The sequence below is a fragment of the Crocodylus siamensis genome, chromosome 2 (genome assembly GCF_052110815.1).
Source record: "Crocodylus siamensis isolate JL-2025a chromosome 2, ASM5211081v1, whole genome shotgun sequence".
In the NCBI taxonomy this organism is placed as follows: domain Eukaryota; kingdom Metazoa; phylum Chordata; order Crocodylia; family Crocodylidae; genus Crocodylus; species Crocodylus siamensis.
In genome coordinates this window covers 99,114,328-99,137,892 of record NC_143396.1, presented here as the reverse complement: position 1 = coordinate 99,137,892, position 23,565 = coordinate 99,114,328, and the positions used below count along the sequence as shown (strand labels likewise).

General features: G+C 42.2%; 1 protein-coding gene across 8 annotated transcripts in view; it reads right to left on the bottom strand.

Annotated features, from left to right (window-relative positions):
• INPP4B (inositol polyphosphate-4-phosphatase type II B) overlaps positions 1 to 23,565 on the bottom strand; it is a 613,602-nt gene that overhangs the window by 39,023 nt on the left and 551,014 nt on the right. For 7 of the 8 annotated variants that reach the window (XM_090036465.1, XM_090036466.1, XM_090036467.1 and 4 more), the window contains one exon: positions 11,724 to 11,878. In XM_090036465.1, the coding sequence (XP_089892591.1) occupies positions 11,724 to 11,878 (155 nt within the window). Of the gene's footprint in view, positions 1 to 5,004; positions 5,266 to 11,723; positions 11,879 to 23,565 lie in introns of those variants that run through there. The other variant, XM_090036463.1, reaches the window with a different exon arrangement.

The following is a 23,565-nucleotide window of genomic DNA, read 5'->3' as shown; positions in this document are numbered from 1 at the left end:
TCTTATACTAGGAGGCAATAGCATAACAAAGTGGAATGACCAGGGCACCAGCTTTGAGTATCAACCTTTGGGGTGGGGGGCAGGGGAAAGGGGCAAAGAACCAGAAGTGCTCCCATACCAGTTGCCACCATGATGCTAGCAGTGCAGCCAATAATGCTTCCTTGTGCATTACTGCTGCTCAGGAGGACCTTAAAAAAGAACAAATATTGCAAACACTTTTCAGTACATTTCCAACTATTCAATATTCCATACTGAAATTAATCTGCTGTAAGGGATGCATCCTGCAATTAAAATAATGTAAGTGACAATATGTACGGAAAGGGTTGGCATCCACACTCAAAGTTGAATGATCAGAACCATCACCTTGTATGAGATTCATCATGTAGTGTATCCACTGTATATACTGGAATTAAAAAATTCACTGAGAGAAACTGTAGTTAAGTTCCCTGCTTCCTACTGCAGTCAAAATTATGGCAACATTAATATGTGCCAGCAAGGTTTTGGATATTTATGTGTTAGATGAGACGTCATTTATCATGTCATTGTCACCACAGGAGAATAAAATAATCACAGCAGAAAAATGTAGCACAGACCAATGGATCCTTGACTGGCATTACTATGGCTGTCTTTAAGGAAATAAATGGGGACTGGGGCAGTGTGGGTGCTAAGGCGCATAGTTGACAGGCCAGAGGTTGCTAGATCAAGGCCATAGCAGAAGTGATTATGGTGTAGCCCTGCCAGATTCAAAGAATCTGCAAATTCAGCTAAATGCCTTGTCACAACAAGGACACGAGAAGAAAGGAAGGGAAGCAAATCATATAGCCTGTCAAGTGGTAGGACTTTGGCTAAAAGGCTATAAGGACACTAAGGCAGCAGATCAAAATGGCCAACTATGTAGACAAGAAGAGGTATTTTTCCCTTAATGGCTCCTGCCTGTATATTGATCATTTCACAAATTGATGCAAATATAGAGCCAGATTCTATTCTACCTAACAGGTGTCCAAGTGGTATCATAAAAAGTGTAAGTGCATTCCTATTCCACCTCCTTGAATCCTAGAAAAAAACAGTACTGCCTACTTTTGTACATATTTCCATATTTAGTTTTAGCCTAAAGACTATCACAAAAAAATGGCAAGAAAAACAATGTCCCAACACTTTATGCTATATTAATACTTTTTCAGGGACTTGACCTGAGCAGGATGGAATAGGATGGTACTTAGACACCTAAGTACCACTTAGCTGCCTAATAGATGGAGTTGGATGTGTCTCTTGGTATTTTCTTGTAAAACAGAATACGAGTTTGTACCATCTTCTTTGGGAAGGAAAAACCCCTCAGTAGTTATATCTACAGTACAGACAAATCTCAGGACCACTAACTGTAAATACAGACAGCACAGATAAGAACACTTATAGTTCTTATCAAACACTTCATTTTAAGACTCTGTTTTCCAGTACCTAATACATGCATCAAAGTTCAAGTGTACAAACTGGTAATTATAGCAAAAAAGTAGTATAAAAATTTAGTAATGCTTCCATCCCCAGAAGCAACTGTTCTGATTTTTTTACAATGAGTTCATCATGGTGTCAGGACAGCCTTTTGCTGTTCCTGTGATAATCCATCCAAATTAGGCCAGGTGAAGAGCCTCTGAAAATTTCTGTGCACCTGTGCTTAATAGAGACTTGTTAGAGTCTGGCAGCTGAATTTGCTGAAGATTGTGTCCACACACAGTATAGTCTAGGATGGGCCTGTGGATGCTAAACAAAACTTTCCCAGCAATTAGTCTTCTTGGTAGTTAGGGAATGAGAGCAGGGAAACTGGCTGTCCTGGGCCCTTAAATTTCCGGTGTCCAGACCATATGGCAGCGGCGGAAGAGGAAGTCAGAACATCCACATGGGAATGTAGAGAGGTGAGGAGCTACAAGTGGGCTGGTGCCACGGAGTAGGACAGAGGAAAAAGGAGTGAGGAGAGGCTATGACAGATGTCACAGGATGAAGCCAGGCTGGAGGTGGCAGATGTAGAAGTCTGGCTCCACAAAGTGGGACAGGAACCTTTCAAACAGTAGCTTAGGGTGGGAGGAGGGAGAGGGAGGACATGGGGCAGCAGCTCCCATCACTGCATTTGTGAGGGGGGCACACAAAAACAGCTACCATCATAGCAGTGGACTATCGTGCCACTGTAATCAGCATTGCAGCAGTCCGGCACTGTCCTGTGCGCTGCAGCTGCCCAAGACACGGAGCTGCCCTTCCATGCCTCCTGTGTCAAGCACACTCTGCTACAGAACCTCGACTTAAGCCCCACAGTCCTAGATCTCTACATCACTCTGCTGTCAGCACATACCTGTTGAACCCACTGGAAAAGTGAGCGTCCATTTAAGAGTTAACCATTAAGAGTTAAGCCATTACTGTTAACAGCCACTAACCAGCTATTGCATGAGCCCAAATGGTAGAGGGATCATACTGCAGATCTGAAAATCTACATTGTGTTGATGACCCAGGTAGAGTGTCAGTATGGTTTATATCAGGATCCTTTGGCTGTTTTTTAAATATTTTAAAAGTTACAGTTAAAAGTTAAAAATATAAAGTAACTTTCCAGTCACAAAGCCAAGCACTTGGGAGTTAGGAAATGATGGAATTAAGGTATCCCATGCAACCTACTACTGTCTTAATATTTTCTGAGCCTTTTGCCATCATCATTAAGAATCTATTTGTTCACCTGGTCCCCCATATCTCACTGAAATTTTTAATCCTTAATATGTACTTCTCCCAGAAGATCAATAAAATCCTAGTCCTCCCATATAAGCATAAACAGATGCATTTAAAATGCCAACAACATGCACTGATTGCACTGCTTTTCATTACTTCACATTCCTTTTTGTCCTGTAAGGCATAATGCATACGGCTGCTACAGAAGAGAGATTGCAGCTGTCCTTTCTTTAAGAAAAAACAAGTCCTATTCTTAAAACTCAAGCATTTTTGAGTAAGCTGATTTTGCTAGTGATCTCTGTGCAATGAAGCCTTCAATAGCTCCTAAAATAGGCTATTTGCTTCACAATTGGACCATCAAAAGCCTGTATCTTGTTGCCCAGACCATTCACTCTTTGTTCTATGTGCTTCAATCTGCTCTTTGATAGGCAATTTATCCAAAATATCCTCAACCAGTGTTTTGAGTGAAAACAATGTGTCTTGCATTGAATCAAATTTTGTATTCACTGTCCAAAAACATCTGACAGGTACTGCTTCCTGCTAAGAATGATGATGGGCTTCACAGCCCTGAGGCTTCACTGAAGAGAGTAGATTTGTCACATTTATATTTCACTGTTAGGCTTTATTGGAAACATTCTGAAAATGAGATTCTCTGGTTATTTACCATACAAAACTCTCAAAATAGACATGGACCAGTTCACTGAAAAGGACAATTTAACAGGCAACACAGGCACAAATTTAAGAGTTCTATAGAAAGCAACTTCAGTTTATGCTACCTTCTGGGGTCCAACCTCTTTTAAGGAGTGGAAGGTCCAAGGAAAAGAAATAGAATTGTGTGGTAGCCTGTAACCTGAGATTAATTATGGTAAAGGTGTTTGTGTTTGATTCTGTCTCATATGGAAACAATGTAAGATGGCACAAATTCTAGTAAATAGAAGATAAGAAAAGATGATCACATCATTTGATGAAGACTGGGGTATCAAAGTTGTAATATTAGTAACATGAAATGAGATGCTTGATTCAAAGGAATAATGCATTGGTTATAGTCACCATAAATACGCAGATAACTCCATTAAGACTGATTATATATGTAGCAAGGCAAAACTGATTATATATGTCGGTAGCAAAACTAACTCAGATACAGTATTATTTATTAAAAACTCCCCTACTTGCATGAGTATTTTAATTACATCAATTATACCAAGAAGATAAACCTGCATTGTAGATAGTAAAGTTGAATTTCTCTAGCTAATTTGCAACATTTGTCCTAAGTTAAAAGGACATACAGTAAAACAACCATTAAAACACTGCTTTTTGTTTTTTTGGGTTTTTTGTTTTTTGGGTTTTTTGTTTTTTTGTTTGTTTTTTTTTACAAGTGATGAATATTTCATGGAGTTTCAGTACAAGTCTCAAATTCTTCTAATGGTTAACTGTCATTCCATAAGATTAAAAAAACCCTATTAGCAGAATTTACAAAGCAAGGTTTCCGAGCATAAACATTAAACAAAATTTGAATGCGAGAGTTAGCCTCTGATGCATGCTAAATTTATACTATGCTATGCAAGGGTATCAAAAAATGGGAAGTTACAAGTAGTAGGAGAGTCCTGACTCTCCCAGTGCTCTTTCCTGCCCAGGGCAGGGGGTCAGACTTGATGATCTGCTAAGGTTCCTTCTGACCCAAACATCTATGAATCTATGCCTCATCATTAACCTTCCCACAAGGCCAAAACAGAAGAGGACTATACACTTATTCCTCACCCCTGTATAATTATCATCACAGCCATGGCAGAATGGGCAGAGAAGGAGGAAACATGAAACCTACAAAATTTTCCCAGGATTTTTTGGTACCTCAGAATTACAGTTTCCAGTCAAGGCTTCTCTTAAATCTCTGTTTACTTTTATAAACCAGTTAGCTTGTACAGCATTTTGTGCTCCTGTTGTTAATTCTGAAAAGTCACCTTTCAAAGCTCAATCCAGCTTGTAACATTTCTGTAGGTTAAAACTTAGCTTTTCTTGTATTCTGTTTCTTTTCAAAGTGTTCCCTGGCAATCACCACAAACGTATGAAATTGACATGGGGCTTAACGAAGTGCTCTATCGAAGATTCATCAGAGGAAAATTGCCCAGGCTATACACATTTAGAGAAGCACTGATGTTGTGCCTCTGTCTATACTTAAAACAAAATGATTTCTTCAATGGCATAAACCATTTTAAAAGCTTCTGCAGGCAAAGAATGAAGAGTTCGGTAATGCACAGCATAAGCTTCTAAATAACACTGTACAGCAGTAATCAAAGAGATAGAAAGGATAAATACAGAAGTGTCACATCCTGTATGAAGTCCATTAACCTTGTTTAGACAAGCTCCCAGAACAGGGTTGACAAGTTCCTTTGAATGAATCAAGTGAGTGTTTGTTTGAAGGCCATTACATCCCCTGGTAAAAACTGTAGCTTTTCTCCCCTTTGTCCAGGTGTGATCTCTTCCCTCAGTTCTCCTCTCTGGTTTGTTACCCCAAATTTGTTTTTATCCAGTTCTCTTCTCTTGAGCTGCCTGCATCAAAAGGACCTAGATCATGGATGGGAAGTTATTTCAGGTGGGGGGCCACTTAATTAGTTTTGGTGAGCTGTCGAATGCCACAAGGGTAGCGCTGTCCCTTGACAGATGACCCGTCCCCTGGTTGCCATCTTAGGACTGGAAGTCCCACCCCTTAACTCCTGACCTTCGCCACCAGAAGTCCCTCCCCTTGCTCCCAGAAGTACTCCTTTTGGATAGGGGGTTTGCCATCTCAGAACCAGAAAAAAGCCCAAATAGTATATTAAAAATCCAAACATTTACAACAACACATTTTAATTTTATTTTAAAAATATTTTTGCCTGGTTTTGTGTATGTTTGCATCAATAGAGGTGATTGCATACTAGCTCAAAATTCATTCTTACTCTTCAATACTGTCTGGGGCGTGTAGGAGTATAGAGGAGTGGGTATATGTGTGTGGGTGTGTATGCTGGGTGTGAGGGACAGTGTAGGTATGTGGATATGTGTGTAGGGTTTGTGGGGGGATGTGGGTAGGTAGGGGGGTGTGGGGGGATGTTTGTATGTAGGGTGTAGGGGAGGGTGTGTATGGATGTGGGGTTGGGTGGGTGTTGATATGGGGTTTGTGGGGGCTGTGGGTATATGGGGGTTGTGGGGTGTATGGAGTGGAAGAGTGGCTGGGGTGTGTACCATGTGTATGGTGGGGTGTGTGAGAGCCACGTGCTCCTGGGGGGAGCCCCACATGATGAAGCTGGTGGTGCAGATCATGGGACTCAGCCAGGATGGCAGGAAGAGGGGCAGAGCTGGCCTGGTTCCATAGATTGGAGCTCCCCACTGTTTCCTATGGGCTGCACATAGCAGTGAGTGGGGTCAGGCCACCGCCTCCATGTGAGGCTCTACCCAGAGGTGTGCAGCTTAGGTAGAGAACCTGGGAGCTGCATGCAAACTCCAATGGAGCCAGGCAGACCCTGTGCCCTCACTGGCCCAGGCTCCATGCTCCTGCCACCTTGCCCTGGATCCTCACCGGCCCTGGCCCCACGGCACCAGCACGGGCACCATGCACCTGCCTAGCTCCTGCTTCACTTCCACTTGCTGCCACTGCCACTCCCCTCTACCTGCCTCCTGATGCTGTGGCTGACACCACTTCCCCTCTCCCACTGCTGCTCTTCCCCTGCTGCTTCCTTAACTTTCCACCTGCCAGACACTCCCCTCCCCTCCCCTCCCTCTGCCTGTGGCTGCCACCACCACTTTCCCTGCCCGCTGTTACTGCCCCTTCCCCATCCATTACTGCTTCTCTGGAGGGCTGGGGTCAGGGCCATCCCATGGGCAAGGGTAGGACTACAGCATGCACTGCCCCCATGGGAGTGAGTGGGGCTTGGTCCTATGCAAGCACAGCAGTGACAGCCTAGGGCTGGACCAAATACAGTGAATTGGTGGGCACCTGCCTGCAGGCTGGATGAAATCACCTGGTAGGCCAGATGTGGTCCATGGGCTGTATTTGCCTACTCCGACCTAGATCTCGATTATCCCTTAATGGTCCCCCTTTCCTGACATTTGGATAATAATTGTGGGGCTAGGCTGCGGCAATTCAGGAGATCTCAGCAAGGCTATGAGAAGGTGGGTGAGAGGAGGTGAAGTTTGGATAATATTTAGGAATTTTTGTTTGGCCAATATTGTTTGGCCAGTAATTCAAATCTTCATTTCTGGGTGGGCCCAGGCAACAGGCATTTATACACATACTTTTTTGTCCCATGATGCACCATGAATTAATTGAGTCTGCTGTGGCGCGTGCATTAGTATAAGTGGCGAAATGTGCATCTGTGCAGAAAATGGCAGTGGTGCACTTTTGAACTAAAGCACCTCCAGTGTGTTTTAGTTCAAAAGCCTACCGTTGCCATTTTCTCATTCCTGACACAAATTTTGCAGCTTATACAACTGCAAGTGTTGCAGCGCCTGGCACTTTTCAGAGCACCTGGCACTATGGCACTTACATGTGTAAAAATGCCCATAGAGAACAGCTTAAAGGTCTAAAAGTTTACTTCAAATTTTGAGCGACAATTCAGATAGATAAAACTAGACCTCAACTGCCTAACCAATCTCTAATGTTAAGTGCTTTTCCTATTTGATTTTGTATCAGTTCTTTTTCAACAGCTTGTCTCAGATCTTAATTATCACACAAGGAAAAATGAATTTTCTCTTCTCAGTCAAATCTCCTGTTGTGCACATCAGAAACTGATCATGCAGTCTAGCACAGGAAGACTCTAGCATGAACTAAAGGTCTACCATTTATTTATTTATTTATCTATCTATGTAATTTCCAGAATATTGCAGATTCATATTTTCAAATGTGTTAACCTGTGGTCTTGCTTTAATTAGTAGTCAATTCTATCCCTCTCAACTTAAAAAACACCCCTGTAGTCAACATGTCAACCAAGGTACTGTTAATATGCTTATATTAGACAAAATGATGACTTCTTTTTCTTTCATACCTCCCTTACAAATGTAAAAATGACATAAAGTTAACATTGTACATTAGCTCTTCAGAAATTTCTGAAAATGAAAATAACAGGAGGACTAAAAACTGGAAGTTCCAAAACTAGATTCCCCCTTACTTTTGTAAAAACCAATATACAATTTCAAAGCTTTTCTTGATAAACATATATTTTTTTTATCTTGCAGATTTTCCTAAAAAAAAAATAAATTTTTTTGGACACTTTCCTTTCTCCTATTTTGATTATTTTCTGCCCAAACTTGACACTCTTTTCCAAATTTTCTGCTGAACTTACGAAAAGAGAGTTCATCAGCATAACTACATGAAGTTCCATTTCCTTACATTTACAACTCTTCTTTTTGTAAGTCATCTAATTTATCTCTATTTTATCCATAGCAGGTTGCCCTGGACTGTACAGATTCTGAGGTAAGTACCAGTGATGTAAAATCAGAGTGGCTCATTTGACCCCAGTGGTAGGTTTCTGGATTTATACAAACTGTAAACATAACCTTAGTAATTCAAAATGAGGTTTTATCAATTGTAGAATATAGACATTTTTATCACTGTAAACCTGATGAAATTAAGTTGGTTTCACTGCATATAGAGGAGTTATCACTATTTGGGTTTTATATTTTTATATGCTAGTAAACAATGTTATTTGACATTTTACTGTATTTCATACAGAAAACGCATTTAATGATGTGACAAACTGTGATACGTGGAAGCAGACACCATGGTTGACTGACAGGATCAAACCTACAATACTCAAAACACCGGGACGTGTTAACCTAAGGGATTAACTCTGTTAGCTAGCAATAAATCATAAGCTGCTATATTCACTGGTTCAAGCTATGGGGAAATAATTATGTATATTAAGGCAGTTTATGACCCTACCACCTACATTAGTTTTTTGTATTACAATGCATTATGTTCAACTTAATTCAGTTTACTATTATTATTGTTTAGTGGTGTTTTTCTTTAAATGCCAATTGCAGGAGCAGGCTGAAGAAAATGCTGAACTTCAAGCATATATTTAATACTTGGCAGGCACTGTGGAGTGCCCTTCCTAAACAGGGATGTTTTCCCAAATCAGAGCCTACATATGCAATCTTGCATCTTTTAACTTTCATGTTTTATTTGCCCAGCTCCCTAAATGTTCTATTTTGGTACCCTCTACAACTTTCACTGGTTCACAGTTCACTTCACTTTTCAGATCAATTATAAGGATATAAAATTACACTAGCTCCAATACGAGGTGTGTTTTTATCTCAAAAACTTATGGTACTTCTGTACCAACGTGTTATTCTGTATGATACACAAGGTCCAATTTACTAAGTTTTTTACTACTAAATTGTCTTGTTATACCACTGAGTGTTAATCTTTATCAGAAGATATTTTATAAAATTGAGATGCTTATGCCCAGCAACACACAGCAGCTTGCAAAGACTTACATTTATGGGCAATTTATAAAGGAAAAACAAACAGTTGAAATGCCAACAAAAAGTGTTTGATGTAGAAAACTCAAAAACTGTTCATTAGTGGCAAAACATGGAAATATGAAAGACAGTGCATGAAAGTGTCACGCTGTAGCTGAAATGCTGCAGTGGTTAAAGGATTTGTGGAAGCTAATGATATATACTAAATGGTACTTTAGTATAACATCACTCTACATTAGTAACTTGCAAGCTGACTATCCTACTGAGCCCTCACCATGCTCTGCTGAATTACCTTCTGCAGCAATTAACTTTTTCTTTATAAATAATTTGTGTCCCTGCTGAAGGACACATTGCAAACACATCCATTTAGCAACAACTTCAAGATTTAACAGCAGCTGAAATCAATCTAGAAATGAAGCTTCTAGCATCAAGAATACAAAACATTGTTTTGGAGTTTTATAACACAATCATTTACCTAGGTATAATCTCTGCAAACAAATTAGGAGATTTAAACAATTTAAAGAAAGTAGGAGAGAAATTCTAATCATGTGTTACACTCCAATGGAAGCCAAACAGTAACTTCATGTGAGCCTGCTATGACATTTACAGTTATGCTTTTGTCATATCATCTCTAAAAAACTTGCATGAAAAATGTTTTTTTTTAATCTTACCTAACATCACATGCATAACTATGTAGTATTCATGAAAATTAACTACGGGTATAAACAGATGTCACATTCCTCCTGCCAGAAAGCCTTTCACCCCAGGATCCTACAGACACATAAATCCATAATCCCATTTTAAGTATCCTGATAAATATATGAAATAAGTTTGTGATAACATTTTTTCCCCAGGACAATGCTGCTAGTTATTTAAGTTAATTACGGGTCATTGCAAGGACAGATCTGTCAGGTTATGTGCTCTCACTGGCCACCTACTGAGACAGGCAGCAAAGCATCTTGGAACACCTGTGGCCCCGGCAGACGTTACACTAAGATGTGATTAACCAATTAATCATGACTTTAGTATTAACCTGAATGCACGCAAATATAATTAATGGTGCAATAAAAAAGGAATAAGCTACAAAGTTATTACATAAAATATGTGTAATAACATTGTAGCTCCTTCCCATCATGCCTAAAATTGCACGTGTTGCCAGGCATCAGCTGACTGGGGCTCCCAGCTTTGGGGGTATATGGGAAACCTTGATTCCCATACAATCCCAAGGCTAAAAGTGCCAATCAGCTGACTGCCACTCCCAGTTTTAGGAGAGTAACAGAGTCCTTGACTCCCATGTGCTGCCAGAAGCCCTGATCAGCTGTTGTTGCCAGCAGTTGATTGAAGCCCTTGAGTACCCCAGAGTCTGGGACTCCCATTTAGTTGCTGCTCCCAGGCTCTAGAGTGCTGTGGAGCCACAGGTTCCTAAGCCCCAGGGGCTGGGAGCAGCAGCTGATCAGGGCTCCAATATTTGGGGATGCATTGAAATCAAGGACTCCGATGTGGCCCCAAGACTGGAAGTGGCAATCATCTGGTTGGTGTTCCTAGCCTTGGGGGTGCATTGGAGCCTTTGACTTGTGAGGCTGGGAGCAGAGACCTGCTGATTGGCTTGTTACTTGCCAGAGCTGAGGGAGCCCAGGGTCATGATCCTGGGCTCCACTTCCACCCACAATATAGAGTGATTAGGATCTGATTGGAAATTCCACAGTCACACTTCCTGCCATGCATGTGTAGTATGGCAGGAAGCATCATTGTTGGGATCATGCACCAGACCCCATGGTACCTTTAACAGAACACCTAATGGAATTGATTATGCACATGTAAATGGCTGTACTGCTTAAGTTCTGATCTGGGCTAAAACCCAGGGCAATCAGGACCACCTCAAGTGAGATGTCTACTTATAGTCTATGAAACAGCAGTCCCATTACAGCTAACAGAAAAAAGGAATGTAGGGGAGAGGTTTATTTTACGATCCAAATTTGCCTGCTTAAAATCTGTTCCATGCGTCTAAAATACAGACAATCAAACCTTCATTAGATCTCCTAATTACACATTTTTGATTACTTCCATATTAACTTCTGCATAGCTACACTTAACAATGCAATACAAGGAAGTTTAAAAAAAAATTACGAGGATTCAATTAAATATAAAGCGACAATCGATATAAATCCAAACTTGCTTGGTTGTCCTTTTTATCTCTGATAATATAAGCTAACAAGAACAACCAACTGTAACAAATGTTTAATTTTGATCTAGCAATATTTGTCTGGCTCAGTTTTATTCAGATGGTTTAATGAGAATTTAAAACAGCATGAAAGTCTTGAAAAAGAGCAAAAGCTATTTTATTTTTCACAATGTAAGGACATGTTGCTAAAATTGTGTGCCTTACAAAAGCCTATGAACCAGTGTTGAAAAATGAGCTACTAAGTAACTGGCCAAACTGTGCAGTCCTTACTCCTCACTAAGCCAAAGTTTCTGCTATTCAATTCACTATTGGCTAATAAAGCAATATACTACTAATATATGCATGTGTTTGAAAAAAAAAGGAACAAGAAAAAATAGATATATACCTTCTCATACAGTCCAGTGCCCGGATAAAGAAGTCTTTGTGCAGCTGATGTTCATCTCTCAAGATTGAGCACTGCTCTAGTGTCACTGACATAGATGTCCTGTCTTTGGCACTTTTACAACAGGTGAAACGGATGCCATTTAGTTTGCGGCAAATCTACAATGGAGGTAAAAAATCAAATCGTCACTATTATTATGCTTCCTATATATGGTAAAGGATAGGATGTTATGGAACTCAGATTATACTACTACAGAAATTTAAACTTCTAGGCTGAATTTTTTCCCCCAAACTTTTCTTTCTTGTAAAGCATAATTCAATGGAAGTGAAATATTTATGCTTCTGACATTCTAGTGCAGGTAGGTTAGCCATTTAGCACATCAATGGTTAAACAGAAAAGAGCCCAATAAAGAAAGAAATACCCATTTTTTTTACAGTAACATGACCTATTGTAATTATGCTCACTTTTATATTATATTGCCAAATTAGCACATGAGGAATAGCATCTCTATGCAAAGTAGAACACAGATTAAAGGCATGAAGGCGGTACCATCAGAATGCAAATACATTTTGTGAAGGATGACGACAACTGATCTGGAGGTCATGGCAACATTGCTGGCTACTCAGCATTTGCTGGGTACTCTCAATTTTATTTTCCAAAGTAATATTAGAAATTGAAAATGGACCAATAATCAGGGATTCTAATACAGGCAACCTCCACTTAATGCTGTTTTGCTTTGTACTATTTCGCTAAAATGCTCATTTTAAATTGATATCTGATTTCACTTAGTGCTCAGTGAGCTTTGTTATAATGCTCATGGTTGCCATCTTGGGTCATTAAAAACACTTGTGTTCACCATCTTGGATCATCAGATACTTTCAGTTTCACTTAACACTCGTTTCATTTAATACTTGGTTGTTCAGAAGCCAATTAAGAGCGCTAAGGGGGGTTGCCTGTACAGAAAACATTACTGACAAGGCTGCATTTTTAAGACACCCTCTTAGCTGTCCATGTCTGTCCCTATCTATTATCAATTACTACTTCCATCCTGCAACCTTTAACATTTCAGTTTCTAAGACCCCCTGTACATGTGCAGGGAAAGGCACAATGGGACCCAAGGCATGATCCGTACAATTTTGTCTTCTGCCACGCCATACATGCATGGCAGGAGGCACGATGGTGTAAGCCAGCATAAGATCCTATCGTGCCTCATTGCCAGTACAAGGGCTGTGGCAGGCCAGTAGGGGGCACTCCTGTGCTGAGCTGCCCGCCTCACTGCACCCAGCCAAAAACCAAGCTTTGAGTGCTTCCCTTAGGGCTCCTACATATGGTCCACCTCCTTCCTGGAGCACACCCACAAGTCTGGGGTAGCTCTGCCACCACCTGGACTCCGGTCTTTGTCTGGGCCTTGTGCCACCAGGGATACACAAGCCCCACAGACCTTGGGATCTTGGAGTGCTTTTATTAGCCTGAAGCATAGAAAATAGTCTCCCTTAGTCAGCCAAGAAAAGGGAGCAGAAAGGCATGCTCAAACTCTCTAAACGATGTACAAGGCTGGCTAATGGATAGCTTTAGTGGGTAGAGAGAGCAGGCTTGGGGATAGGTAAAAGACAGAGAAGTATCACAAGAAAATCCTAGAGCAAACTGTAATGGCTTGGTAGCCTTTTGACAAGCAACTAAAACACTAGATTCTAAATTCCCCACTACATTTCATGTAAGTTACTCACAATTCTGTCCAGGGGCTGACTGAGCCTGCTCTAGAGGCCGCATGGCTAGGTGGCTGTGTCCCCAGAACATATCTTCCCCACTTCCAGGAAGAAGGAACCTTAAATATCCCTGCCATGACCTCATCACTAAGTTCCCACCAGAAGCAGTCCCTTTGGTGGCTGACTGGTGCTTCCAAATGACTAACCAGGTGAGAGAACTAGGCACATGACCTGCAAGAGTGGGAAACTGAAACAAAGGGAGCGGGTCTCCCACTCCCTTAGGAATGTCTCCAGCCCAGGTCACAGCTCAGTGGTAATGAAACAGATGGTGGGAGGGGCTGCCTGCTTACAGCAGTGAGGCAGACTGCTTGGACGACCCCCATGCCCCAGATCATATTTATAGACACCATTTATAGCTGATTGACCCTTTTTAAGGCCCCACAATTAATATGCAAGTGTCACCAGTCTAAATTAATTGTGCATTTAACCAGGTAATTGTGCAAAAGATGTAATGTGTGGAGAGGGCCTATTAAAAGAAAAATGTTCAAACAGAATCATTAAAATAATCAATCAGAATGTAACAGAGGGGAGAGAATAGTAGTGCAATAAGGACCAAGAAGAGTCAAACTTAGATGCAGCATATGAAAAGCATGCTGCTTGTGCTTATAAACATGAATTCACCATCCAGCGCAGGGTGTCAAGGCCAGCAGCAAGGTGGTAGCCCTAGACTTCAAGACAGCCAGCTTCAATGAGTTGAGATTAGTGGGAGAGGCGCTGGGGTTCTCAAGGGCAGGGGAACTCAGTGCCCAAAATGAGTGGTCATTCCTTACGGAGATAATACTCATGGCCCAAGGGCTGACCATCCCAACAAGAAGCAAGGGGGGGCAGGAGTGCCCGTAAGCCTCCCTGGCTCACCAAGGGTGTACGGGAATGCCTGATTGCCAAAAAGGCAGCGTACAACCGGTGGAAGGGGGGTGCTATCTCTAGAAAGGAGTATACCTCCTCTGCTTGGGCCTGTAGGGGGGCTGTCAGGAAAGCTAAGGCGGACATAGAGCTAGGACTTGCGTCCAAAATCAAAGATAACGAAAAGGCCTTTTTCAAATATACAGGGGGATGAAGAAAGCACCAGGAAATGTGGGGCCCCTGCAAGATCCTCTGGGCAATCTGGTGGTTGTACCAGAGGAGAAAGCAGACCTGTTTAACCAATTCTTCACCTCTGTTTTCTTGGGCAGGGACTGGGATTTCCCACCGTAATGCAAGATGGACTCGAGGAGAACGCCTCCAGACCTCAGGTTGGGGAGGACCAGGTTAGAGAGCTTCTGGAAGGGCTGGCCGTGTTCAAATCAGCGGGTCCAGATGCTCTCCACCCCAGGGTGTTGAGGGAGCTAGCAGGGGTTATTGCAGGGCTCTTGGCACGGCTTTAGAAGTGCTCATGGTGCTTGGGCCAGGTGCCAGATGACTGGAAGATAGCCAACGTGGTCCCCATCTTTAAAAAAGGGAGGAGGGAGGACCTGGGCAACTATAGGCCCGTCACTCTTACCTCAGTCCTAGGGAAACTCTTTGAGAAGATCATCATGGAGCACATCTGCAATGGGCTGGCTTCAAAGATGATGCTCAAGGGCAACCAGCATGGTTTCATTACGGGCAGGTCAACCTGATTGCCTTTTATGATCAGGTCACAAAAACAGTGGATGCAGGTGTCGCCATGGACATAGTCTTTCTGGACTTCAGCAAGGCCTTTGACATTGTCTCTCACCCCATCCTTATTAAAAAATTGGGCGACTGTGGCATTGATGCTTACACAGTCAGATGGATTGCAGATTGGCTAAAGGGTCGCAGTCAGAGGGTGGTGGTGGATGGGTTGTATTCAACCTGGGGAGAAGTGGGCAGCGGAGTCCCCCAGGGCTCAGTCCTTGGGCCCGCGCTGTTCAATTTCTTTATCAGCGATTTGGACAATGGGGTGAAAAGCAACCTGTTTAAATTTGCTGATGATACCAAAATTTGGGGTGAGGTGAGCACGTTAGTAGGGAGGGAAAGACTGCAGCAAGACTTGGATAGGTTACAGGGGTGGGTTAGCAAAAACAGGATGCGCATCAATACTGACAAGTGCAGGGTGCTGCACTTGGGCAGTAGTAACCAGCAGCACACTTATAAGATGGGAAATGCACTTCTTGAGAGCATGGAGGCAGAAAGGGATCTTGGAGTCATTACTGAGTCCAAGATGAACATGGGCCAACAATGCGAGGTCATGGTTGGCAGGGCTAACCGGACCTTGTCATGCATCCACAGGTGCATCTCTAGCAGGGACAAGGAGGTGATCCTCCCCCTCTATGTGACACTGGACAGGCCACAGCCGGAGTACTGTGTCCAGTTCTGTCCGCCCCACTTCCGGAGGGATGTGGACAACATTGAGAGGGTCCAGAGGAGGGCCACCCACGTGATCCGGGGACAACAGGGCAGACCCTACAATGAGAAACTGCAGGACCTGAACCTGTTCATCCTTCACAAGAGAAGGCTGAGGGAGGACCTGGTAACTGTCTATAAACTCACTAGGGGGGACCAGAAGGGTTTGGGAGAGACCTTGTTTCCCCTAGCGCCCCCTGGCATAACAAGGAATAACGGCCACAAGTTGTTGGAAAGGAGGTTTAGATTAGACATCCATAAGAACTACTTCACAGTTAGGGCAGCTAGGATCTGGAACCAACTTCCAAGGGAAATGGTGCTGGCTCCTACCCTGGGGGTCTTGAAGAGGAGGCTTGATGCCTACCTAGCTGGGATCATTTGAGCCCAGTTTTTCTCCTGCCCAGGCAGGGGGTCGGATTTGAAGATCTACAAGGTCCCTTCCGACCCTACTTCTATGATTCTATGAATAGGATATGGCCTACATGCTTTTGGAACAGCAGAATTTCCTGATACCTTGTCTTAGAGTCTCTAACACCTGCTGTATGAAATCAGTAGCAAAGTTCAGGGTCTCTAGTTCTCTTTGTTTTTAGTAAAAACACTTCTGCTTTTTTGGATAAGATGGAGGAGAAGGTGCTCAAATATATATATATATTTTTACTCTATTACTTTTCTTTTTACTTTCTCTGTTACTTCAACTTTTTTTCAAAGAAGTTTTTCTTAGCATTTCCTAAATAAGATCTGACTCTGAGTTTGCTTGAGTGGCCTGGGTCCTAAGGGACCACCTCTTCCCTTATGTTCCCATCATGGCTCGTAAAAGTCACCCAAAAGTAAGTTCCTCCTGCAGTTCCACCTGTGCATCAACTTTACTTGACAAAAACATGTGGGAGTTTTTTTGGTAGTCGTTCTTTAATTTTGGAACTCCCTCTGCCTTGAGGCTCACTAGATTTTGAGTCTGGACAGCTTTCAGAAGTGGTATAAGAACTTCTTATTTGGGCAGGCTTGTAACAGGCAGAGTTAAGTTTTGGGGTATTGTCTGGAGAATCATTTTATCATTTATTTTATTTGGGGTTTTTTGTAAGCCACTCTGAGCCTCTTCCAGGGAGGGCAGCAGCATAGAAATCAAATAAATACATAGATACATTCTTCTGGGTGCTTCATCCATAGCTCAATTCCTTCAATTGAGATTTCTTTGCCCAAGGATATGAGAAAGCAGGGCCCCTGGGCTCCATTTCTGGACAATTATAATATAGACAAAATAGTGAAGTGTGTAGATCTGGTGACTTCATCCTGAAAGGCAGTGTGAGTAAGGGGGTGAGACTAGTTCTAGTCTCATATGTGCCTACAGTGACCTTAAATTCACAGTTAACATAACATATAATATGGAGAGAATTAAATGTACCAGAAACTTAACTGGAGATTTAAAAATCTGGGAAGTTCCACTGTAAATCAGTTATTTTTTTTTAAAAGGACTGAGTAGGGTTGTTAGTATGGTTAACATAATCTCTATTATACTATCTCTTGAATTCCATGAGTCATACCGAATATCAGGACTGAATGATTTAGAGGGATAACAAGATAATTGTGTGACTGATGAATTGTTATTTAATGGGTGAGAGGGGCTAAGTCCTAATTCTATGCTAATAATGTATAAATACTGAAGTCACTAGTGAGAACACTATTTTTTGGTTGATAAACACCCAGGTAGAACAAACAAATGAATAAACACACATAGAGGAGTTTCTTTGGCAAGCAGTTGGCATAATTATTTATAAGTGAACTAATTAAATACAATATTAAATGATGTTTTTTAAAGTTTAACTTAAACAATAGATAAACTAAAGGTAAATCTATGTCAACTTAATACTTGGGCACAGATTAAATCTTTAATGCAGCTCAGTTCAAAGTAAACTTTGCTCAAAGAAACATTTGCCCGATAGGCAGTCAAAAGTAAAAAAGAAGAGCAAACCTATTCTTAGAATGTGTAAGAACTACAATGGGAACATACCCAAGTCTATTATAATACCAAAACATGCAATGATAGGTATGTCATCACTTTAATTATTGTGATCATTTTTGTTCATATTCCAAACAACATATATTGCAAAAATAAAAGAACAAAGAGAAGTATAAACAATTTTTGTGGCTTGGAAGATCTGTATGAAAAGAACTGAAAAGACTAGCCATAAGGTTTGGTTCAAAGAGGGAATAAGAGTTATGAAAGGGCATAAGACAAGAAAAATATCACAGAAATATAGTATCTTAAAAATGTACAGCTGGAAGAGACCTCCAGAGGTCATCTAGTCCAGTGGTTCTCAACTTTTTTTGTACCAGGACCCATTTGTAAACATCAATGGCCAGTCCTGACCCAATAAATAGTTTATATAGAAAACAGCCCCCTGACCCTAGTGGTGCCCCTCACTCCCTACCCACTGTTCCCAGGCCCCAGTCTTAGTGTGTGGCTGCATAGGGCAGGAAGGGGGTGTCTGGGACATGTCCCCCCCAGATTTGTACACCCGCAGCAGGCATGGGGCTTCGGCAGAAGCCACCTCTGTGGCCCAATGGGTAGAACCCAGCATGGGAGGGCGGAGCAAGGCAGCAAGACTTGTTGCTGCCACCACCACAGCTGGGACCCCCATGCCAACCGTGCTGTAATTAACATGGGGAGTAATGGATGGGGGGTACTATACTACACTTACCACCTCCCACCAAGAGCTGCTTGCGCACTGGGCTGCAGATCTACTCAGCTACCATGCCCCAGGCACTGCCACCGCCGCTTAGCTCTATCCTGGAAGGGAGGTCGGGTAGTGGGCAGTGCAGGTGGCCTGAGAAGAGTGGCAAGGGGTAACCCATGGTTTTCCACATTTTTCCCCTTTAAAGAAGGATCCATTTTTAAAGTTTATTTGCAACCCTTTCATATATTCTTGCAACCCACTTTTGGGTCATGACCCACAGGTTGAGAAACGCTGATCTAGTCCAACACCCTGCTTGAGGCAGGATCATCCCCATCCAAACCACCCTAAACAAATCCATTGTCTAATCCAGTGGTGTCAAAGATATAGCCTGGGTCATATCTGGCCTTCACAGCCCCATCATCTGGCCCTCAGTGCTGCCACTGGGTCTCAGAAGTTAACCCACATGGTACATACCAGCCCAGCCCTGCACACAGGGCATGGGATGTATGCTGCATGCAATACTTGGTCTGGTCCCCATGCTGCATGCGGTGCCTGCTCTGGCCAGTCTGAGATTTTGCAGCACTTGGTCCCTGCTCCAGCCTCTGTAGGACCATCCAGGGCAGGCATTGGTCCCAGACTGGCCAAAGCAGGCACTGGGTGCATTGGATCTGGCATGTGGGAGGAGGGTGCATGCAGACCCAATCTGATCCATGGGCCAGCCTATCGCTGGTCTAACCTATTAGCAAAACTAAAAGACATAGCACCCTAATCTGCCACAGGTAAGCAGGGGGACCATGATGGCCAATGTCCTGCTGCTGCAAAGGTCGTTAAAATATGGTTGAGCGATCCAAGGAAGAAAGCTATGCCACACCACTAAAGAGGAAGGCATAAATCCTCACAGTCCATACAGATCTGAGCAAAGGGTAAAGTTTAAACATTCCTTTCTGACCTCAAATATGGCAATTGATCTCGAGTAGAGGGACAAGGTCCTTTAGTCAGGAACCTCTAGGTTTAAGTCCCAGCAGGAGCATTTGCAAATCCCAATCAAAATCCCCAGCCTTCGTGGCTCTTTAAGAAAACACTCCTATTAACTCTTTCCTATGATGCAATATCAAGGGTACAACTGATTAAATGGAAACACAGTATATTTATAACTATTAAAAAATATTACTACATAGCAGAGAATTAATGGGTTGCACCGACCTAATGGAATACAGTGGTGCAAAACCTCATTCAATTAAAATCCTGACTAAAAAGAGATCAGACGTTTTATGGATAATGACTACAGTTATTAGGGCCTTCCTACATGGTAATTTTGGGCAGCTCCTGGAGCTCTTAACACCTGGATTGTTCACACATTAACACCTGAAACTAGTTTTAACCACTCCTTATGTGGCTCAAAGTTACAGTACTCCAGGGCAGGATTCTCTCTGATGTTTGCTACCCAGCTTGTGTTACACTAAGGTGTAGCCACTCTAGCTACACCTCACCATAAACATCCCACCCGTCCCCTTCCCCTGCTGGTCCAGATTGGGCCCGCTGTTCCCCTCATCCTAGTGCCCACACCTCCCCCTCTTTACTTGTGTCTGCCTGTGCCATCTCTCCCAGGGGAGCAGGCAGGGAAGAGACAGCCTGGGCCCTGCTGTCATGGCTGCTACTCTCTGAGCCAGCAGTGGTGGCAGCAGAGCTGGGCAGGAAATTTAACCCTTCCCTGCCTGCCTCCCTGGGAGAGACAGAGCAGGCAGACACATGTAAGTGCTGGGGAGTGTCAGGGGGCAAGGGGAAATACTGTGGGGTAGGGAGTGAAGACACAGAGGACAGGGGGAAAATCCAGACTGGGAAGGGAGTGTATTCTTACTTTTCATTCCTTCAGGTGCCTGCTGGCCTGAGGTGTGACTACTCCAAACTTGAGCTAGCACTAACACTGATCAATATTTGTGCAGCTCACAGTGTCGGGTCTAAAAAGGCCCTCAAATAAGATATGGTACAAGAACTCTCTCATACTTCAAGGCCTAAACATTTGCTGTTAAAGAAGAACATTTCTCTACGGGCTCTATTCCCTAGCTGTACTTAATTTTTAGAATGTCCTTTGTAGCATCAGATCTCAGTCACTGCTGGAGACAGAATGCTGCAGCAGAAAAGATACTGGTTACATCCAGTTAAATAGTTTCTTTGTTCACTCATAGGCTAAGTTCAAAATCTGATTTTATGGACGATCAATAAGTGTAACTGCACGCATCTCTACACATGAACTTTACTGAGAAGTTGACTAATTTGCTCTATAGTAAAGCATCACTGTCTACATGAGTGCTGGTATTAAGGTGCAGTAAATTAACTCCAGAATAAGATAATACTGTTGAGGACAGTACTATCTTAAGCAGAGCAATTAAATGTGACAGAATGCATGTACAGATGGTGACAGGGGCTGATTGGGGCAAAAGGGTACTAAAGTCTAGAGTCTGTCTGCCACCTGGCCATATGGCTACATAGGTTTTGCACCCTCATCCCCCAACCAGCCCCACCACCACACAATGCCTCCACCTGGAGCCTGGGGCTGACCACCCTGCCCCAAACTTGCTGCCAGCTCAGGGTTGCTCCATCCTGGCTCAAACTGCTACTGCGCTCAGTGCACATGTAGATGCTACATCCAGGAGCAGTTGACTCCAGCTCAAACAGCTCTGGGGTTTATTGTGTTGCCTTAATGGCACGTGTATGTTAGAATTGCACAGCTTGCATCTTGCTCTTGATAAGAAAAGAATGCTGCCCAAGATTTCTCCCTCTCCCTCCTTAGTCTTTCTCATGCTGATTACAGAAACTGGAATTTAACTGCATAGCCTTGGGGAATGAACTGTTGATGAACTCTTGTGGTATTGAGCATGCTTAATTAGCTGTTGCATATTTACCTCTCCGCCCTCCCTACTCAAATGACTAATTATACTATACATGCGATATATGTGATGATGTAGTTACATGTATGTTTGTATGAAATGGAAGTAAGCTGCAAGAACTTCTGTGTCTGCGCACGCGCCCAGGAGATTTGAGAAGATAAATGCCGCTTGCAAACACAATCAAGGGCCGGAGACTGATCTGAGCTGAGCTCCCTTCTCTGGCCTTGCTTGCAAACAAATAGACCCTTAAGTGCCGACTGATGTCTGTGTGTCTGTGATCTCTGCGTGCCTCCAGGGAACGAACCACTGGCGAGATCCAGACGTGCGGATGTGTGTGGTTTGTGGTGCCACAAACCTCTTTGTGATGCCATGAGCAGCATGTCTGGCATATTAAAACATGATCCGCATTACACATTTGCATCATGGGGGCAAAATTTGCTACAGGGAATCCTGATAGCAAAAACAAAACTGAAAAAAGGGGCACACACCATAGGACCATGCCACTGGCAGACATGGAGGCTCAGTCCTCCTGGGAGATGCTTTAGCTGCTGGCCAGAGGGTCTACCTTCCTTTAATTCCACCCCTACTCCTCCAGCACACTGGGAGCCGGGAAGAGTGGGGAAATGGCATTTTGCCCTGCATGAAAATGTACAAGCAGGGGTACATGCAGCAGCAAAAAATAGTGGCACAAATTTGTGCCACTGCTTTTTTTGCCACTGCAAGTGCACAGCCCTGTATGGAGGCATGCACCCATGAGTAGAATATTTAGCTTTCACTGCTTACTCAGTAGTCACCATTACAGGAAATCTTTATATTGATTTTATGGATGATTTTTCTAATGTTTTCTATGCAGTGGACATGGACAACTTTCCTACTGTCTTTAGAAAAATAAATGTCTGTAATAACCATTTGGCAAATGTAGACTTTTTATACATTTTGTATAGCTCTACCATTGTTCCAATATAACAAGGGGTAATATATCTATCACAATAACATCATTAATACCTTACAGCTGGGAACTGCAACTTTCCAATACAAGCACACCGCTGCATTAGGTTATCAATATCAAAGGATTCAGACTAATCAGTACCAGGGGGTTAATTCATAATAGCATAAGGTAGGGGATATGTAACATAATGAAGACAATTTTTGAAGTATTTGTACTTCAGAAGACTGTTTCTTCCCACAAATATTTTGAGGATGCCCCGAATAGTTACCAATGAAATCTTTGGAAGCCTGAAGTAAAAGTAAATCTTGCTCAGATCTTCGCACAATATTTTATAAAGACCTATAGTGATTTACCTTTTATGTCTTCTGAAAGCTATGTTATAAGCATTGTAGAAAAATGTTATTGTTATGGACATTATAGGATTCCTATTGAAAAATGTATTATAAAATGTATTAGTCTAAATATGAAATTGTTTTAGTAATGTATAAAACTGCAACATTATTAATTACTAAGGAAAGTATGTGAACGTTATTCACAACTGGTAACTTGTAATTCACACTATTAATGAAAGGCTGTTCATATTATACTAATATTTTGTATTTATTGTGCCATTACTTTGACTTAAGTAGTGTGTGCATTTTTGAATTTGCAGGAGGAAAAGAGTTTATATTTCAAGTACAGTATATACTAAAGGCCAAATTCAGAGCTGGTATAAATGGACAAGACTTTACACGGGCAGCAAAGGTATATCTTTAACTCCAGGACAATAACCCTGCCCAGTTCAAGTCTCAGACATGCTAGAAATCATCAAATTGCATGCCTACATGCCATGATGATGTAGAGAAATGAATGAAATAGGTACTATTGATTTAAAGTTGATTCATGGAATTCCTATTGAGTAGCAGCTAAACGGTTGCTTACAAAGTTAAAATACTCTAATGACAGAGTAAATGAGAATTGAGAATGAGAAAGAGAATGTGTAGAAATATGAAACAAATAGTAAATCAAGGAATTGCATCTTGCATCATGCCCCTCATTTCTAAAGAAAAGATAGGCTTGCCTGATTTAAATCTGGATTCCCACAATGATGGATTTAGTTTAAATTTAGGAAGAATAACATTCAGTTGAGTTAATATTCTTATGAGTATGCATTATTAACCAAGGTACTGATACTACAGCATTGTACAAGAATTGACTCTTGTACATACATGGGGTTGTAATGATTTT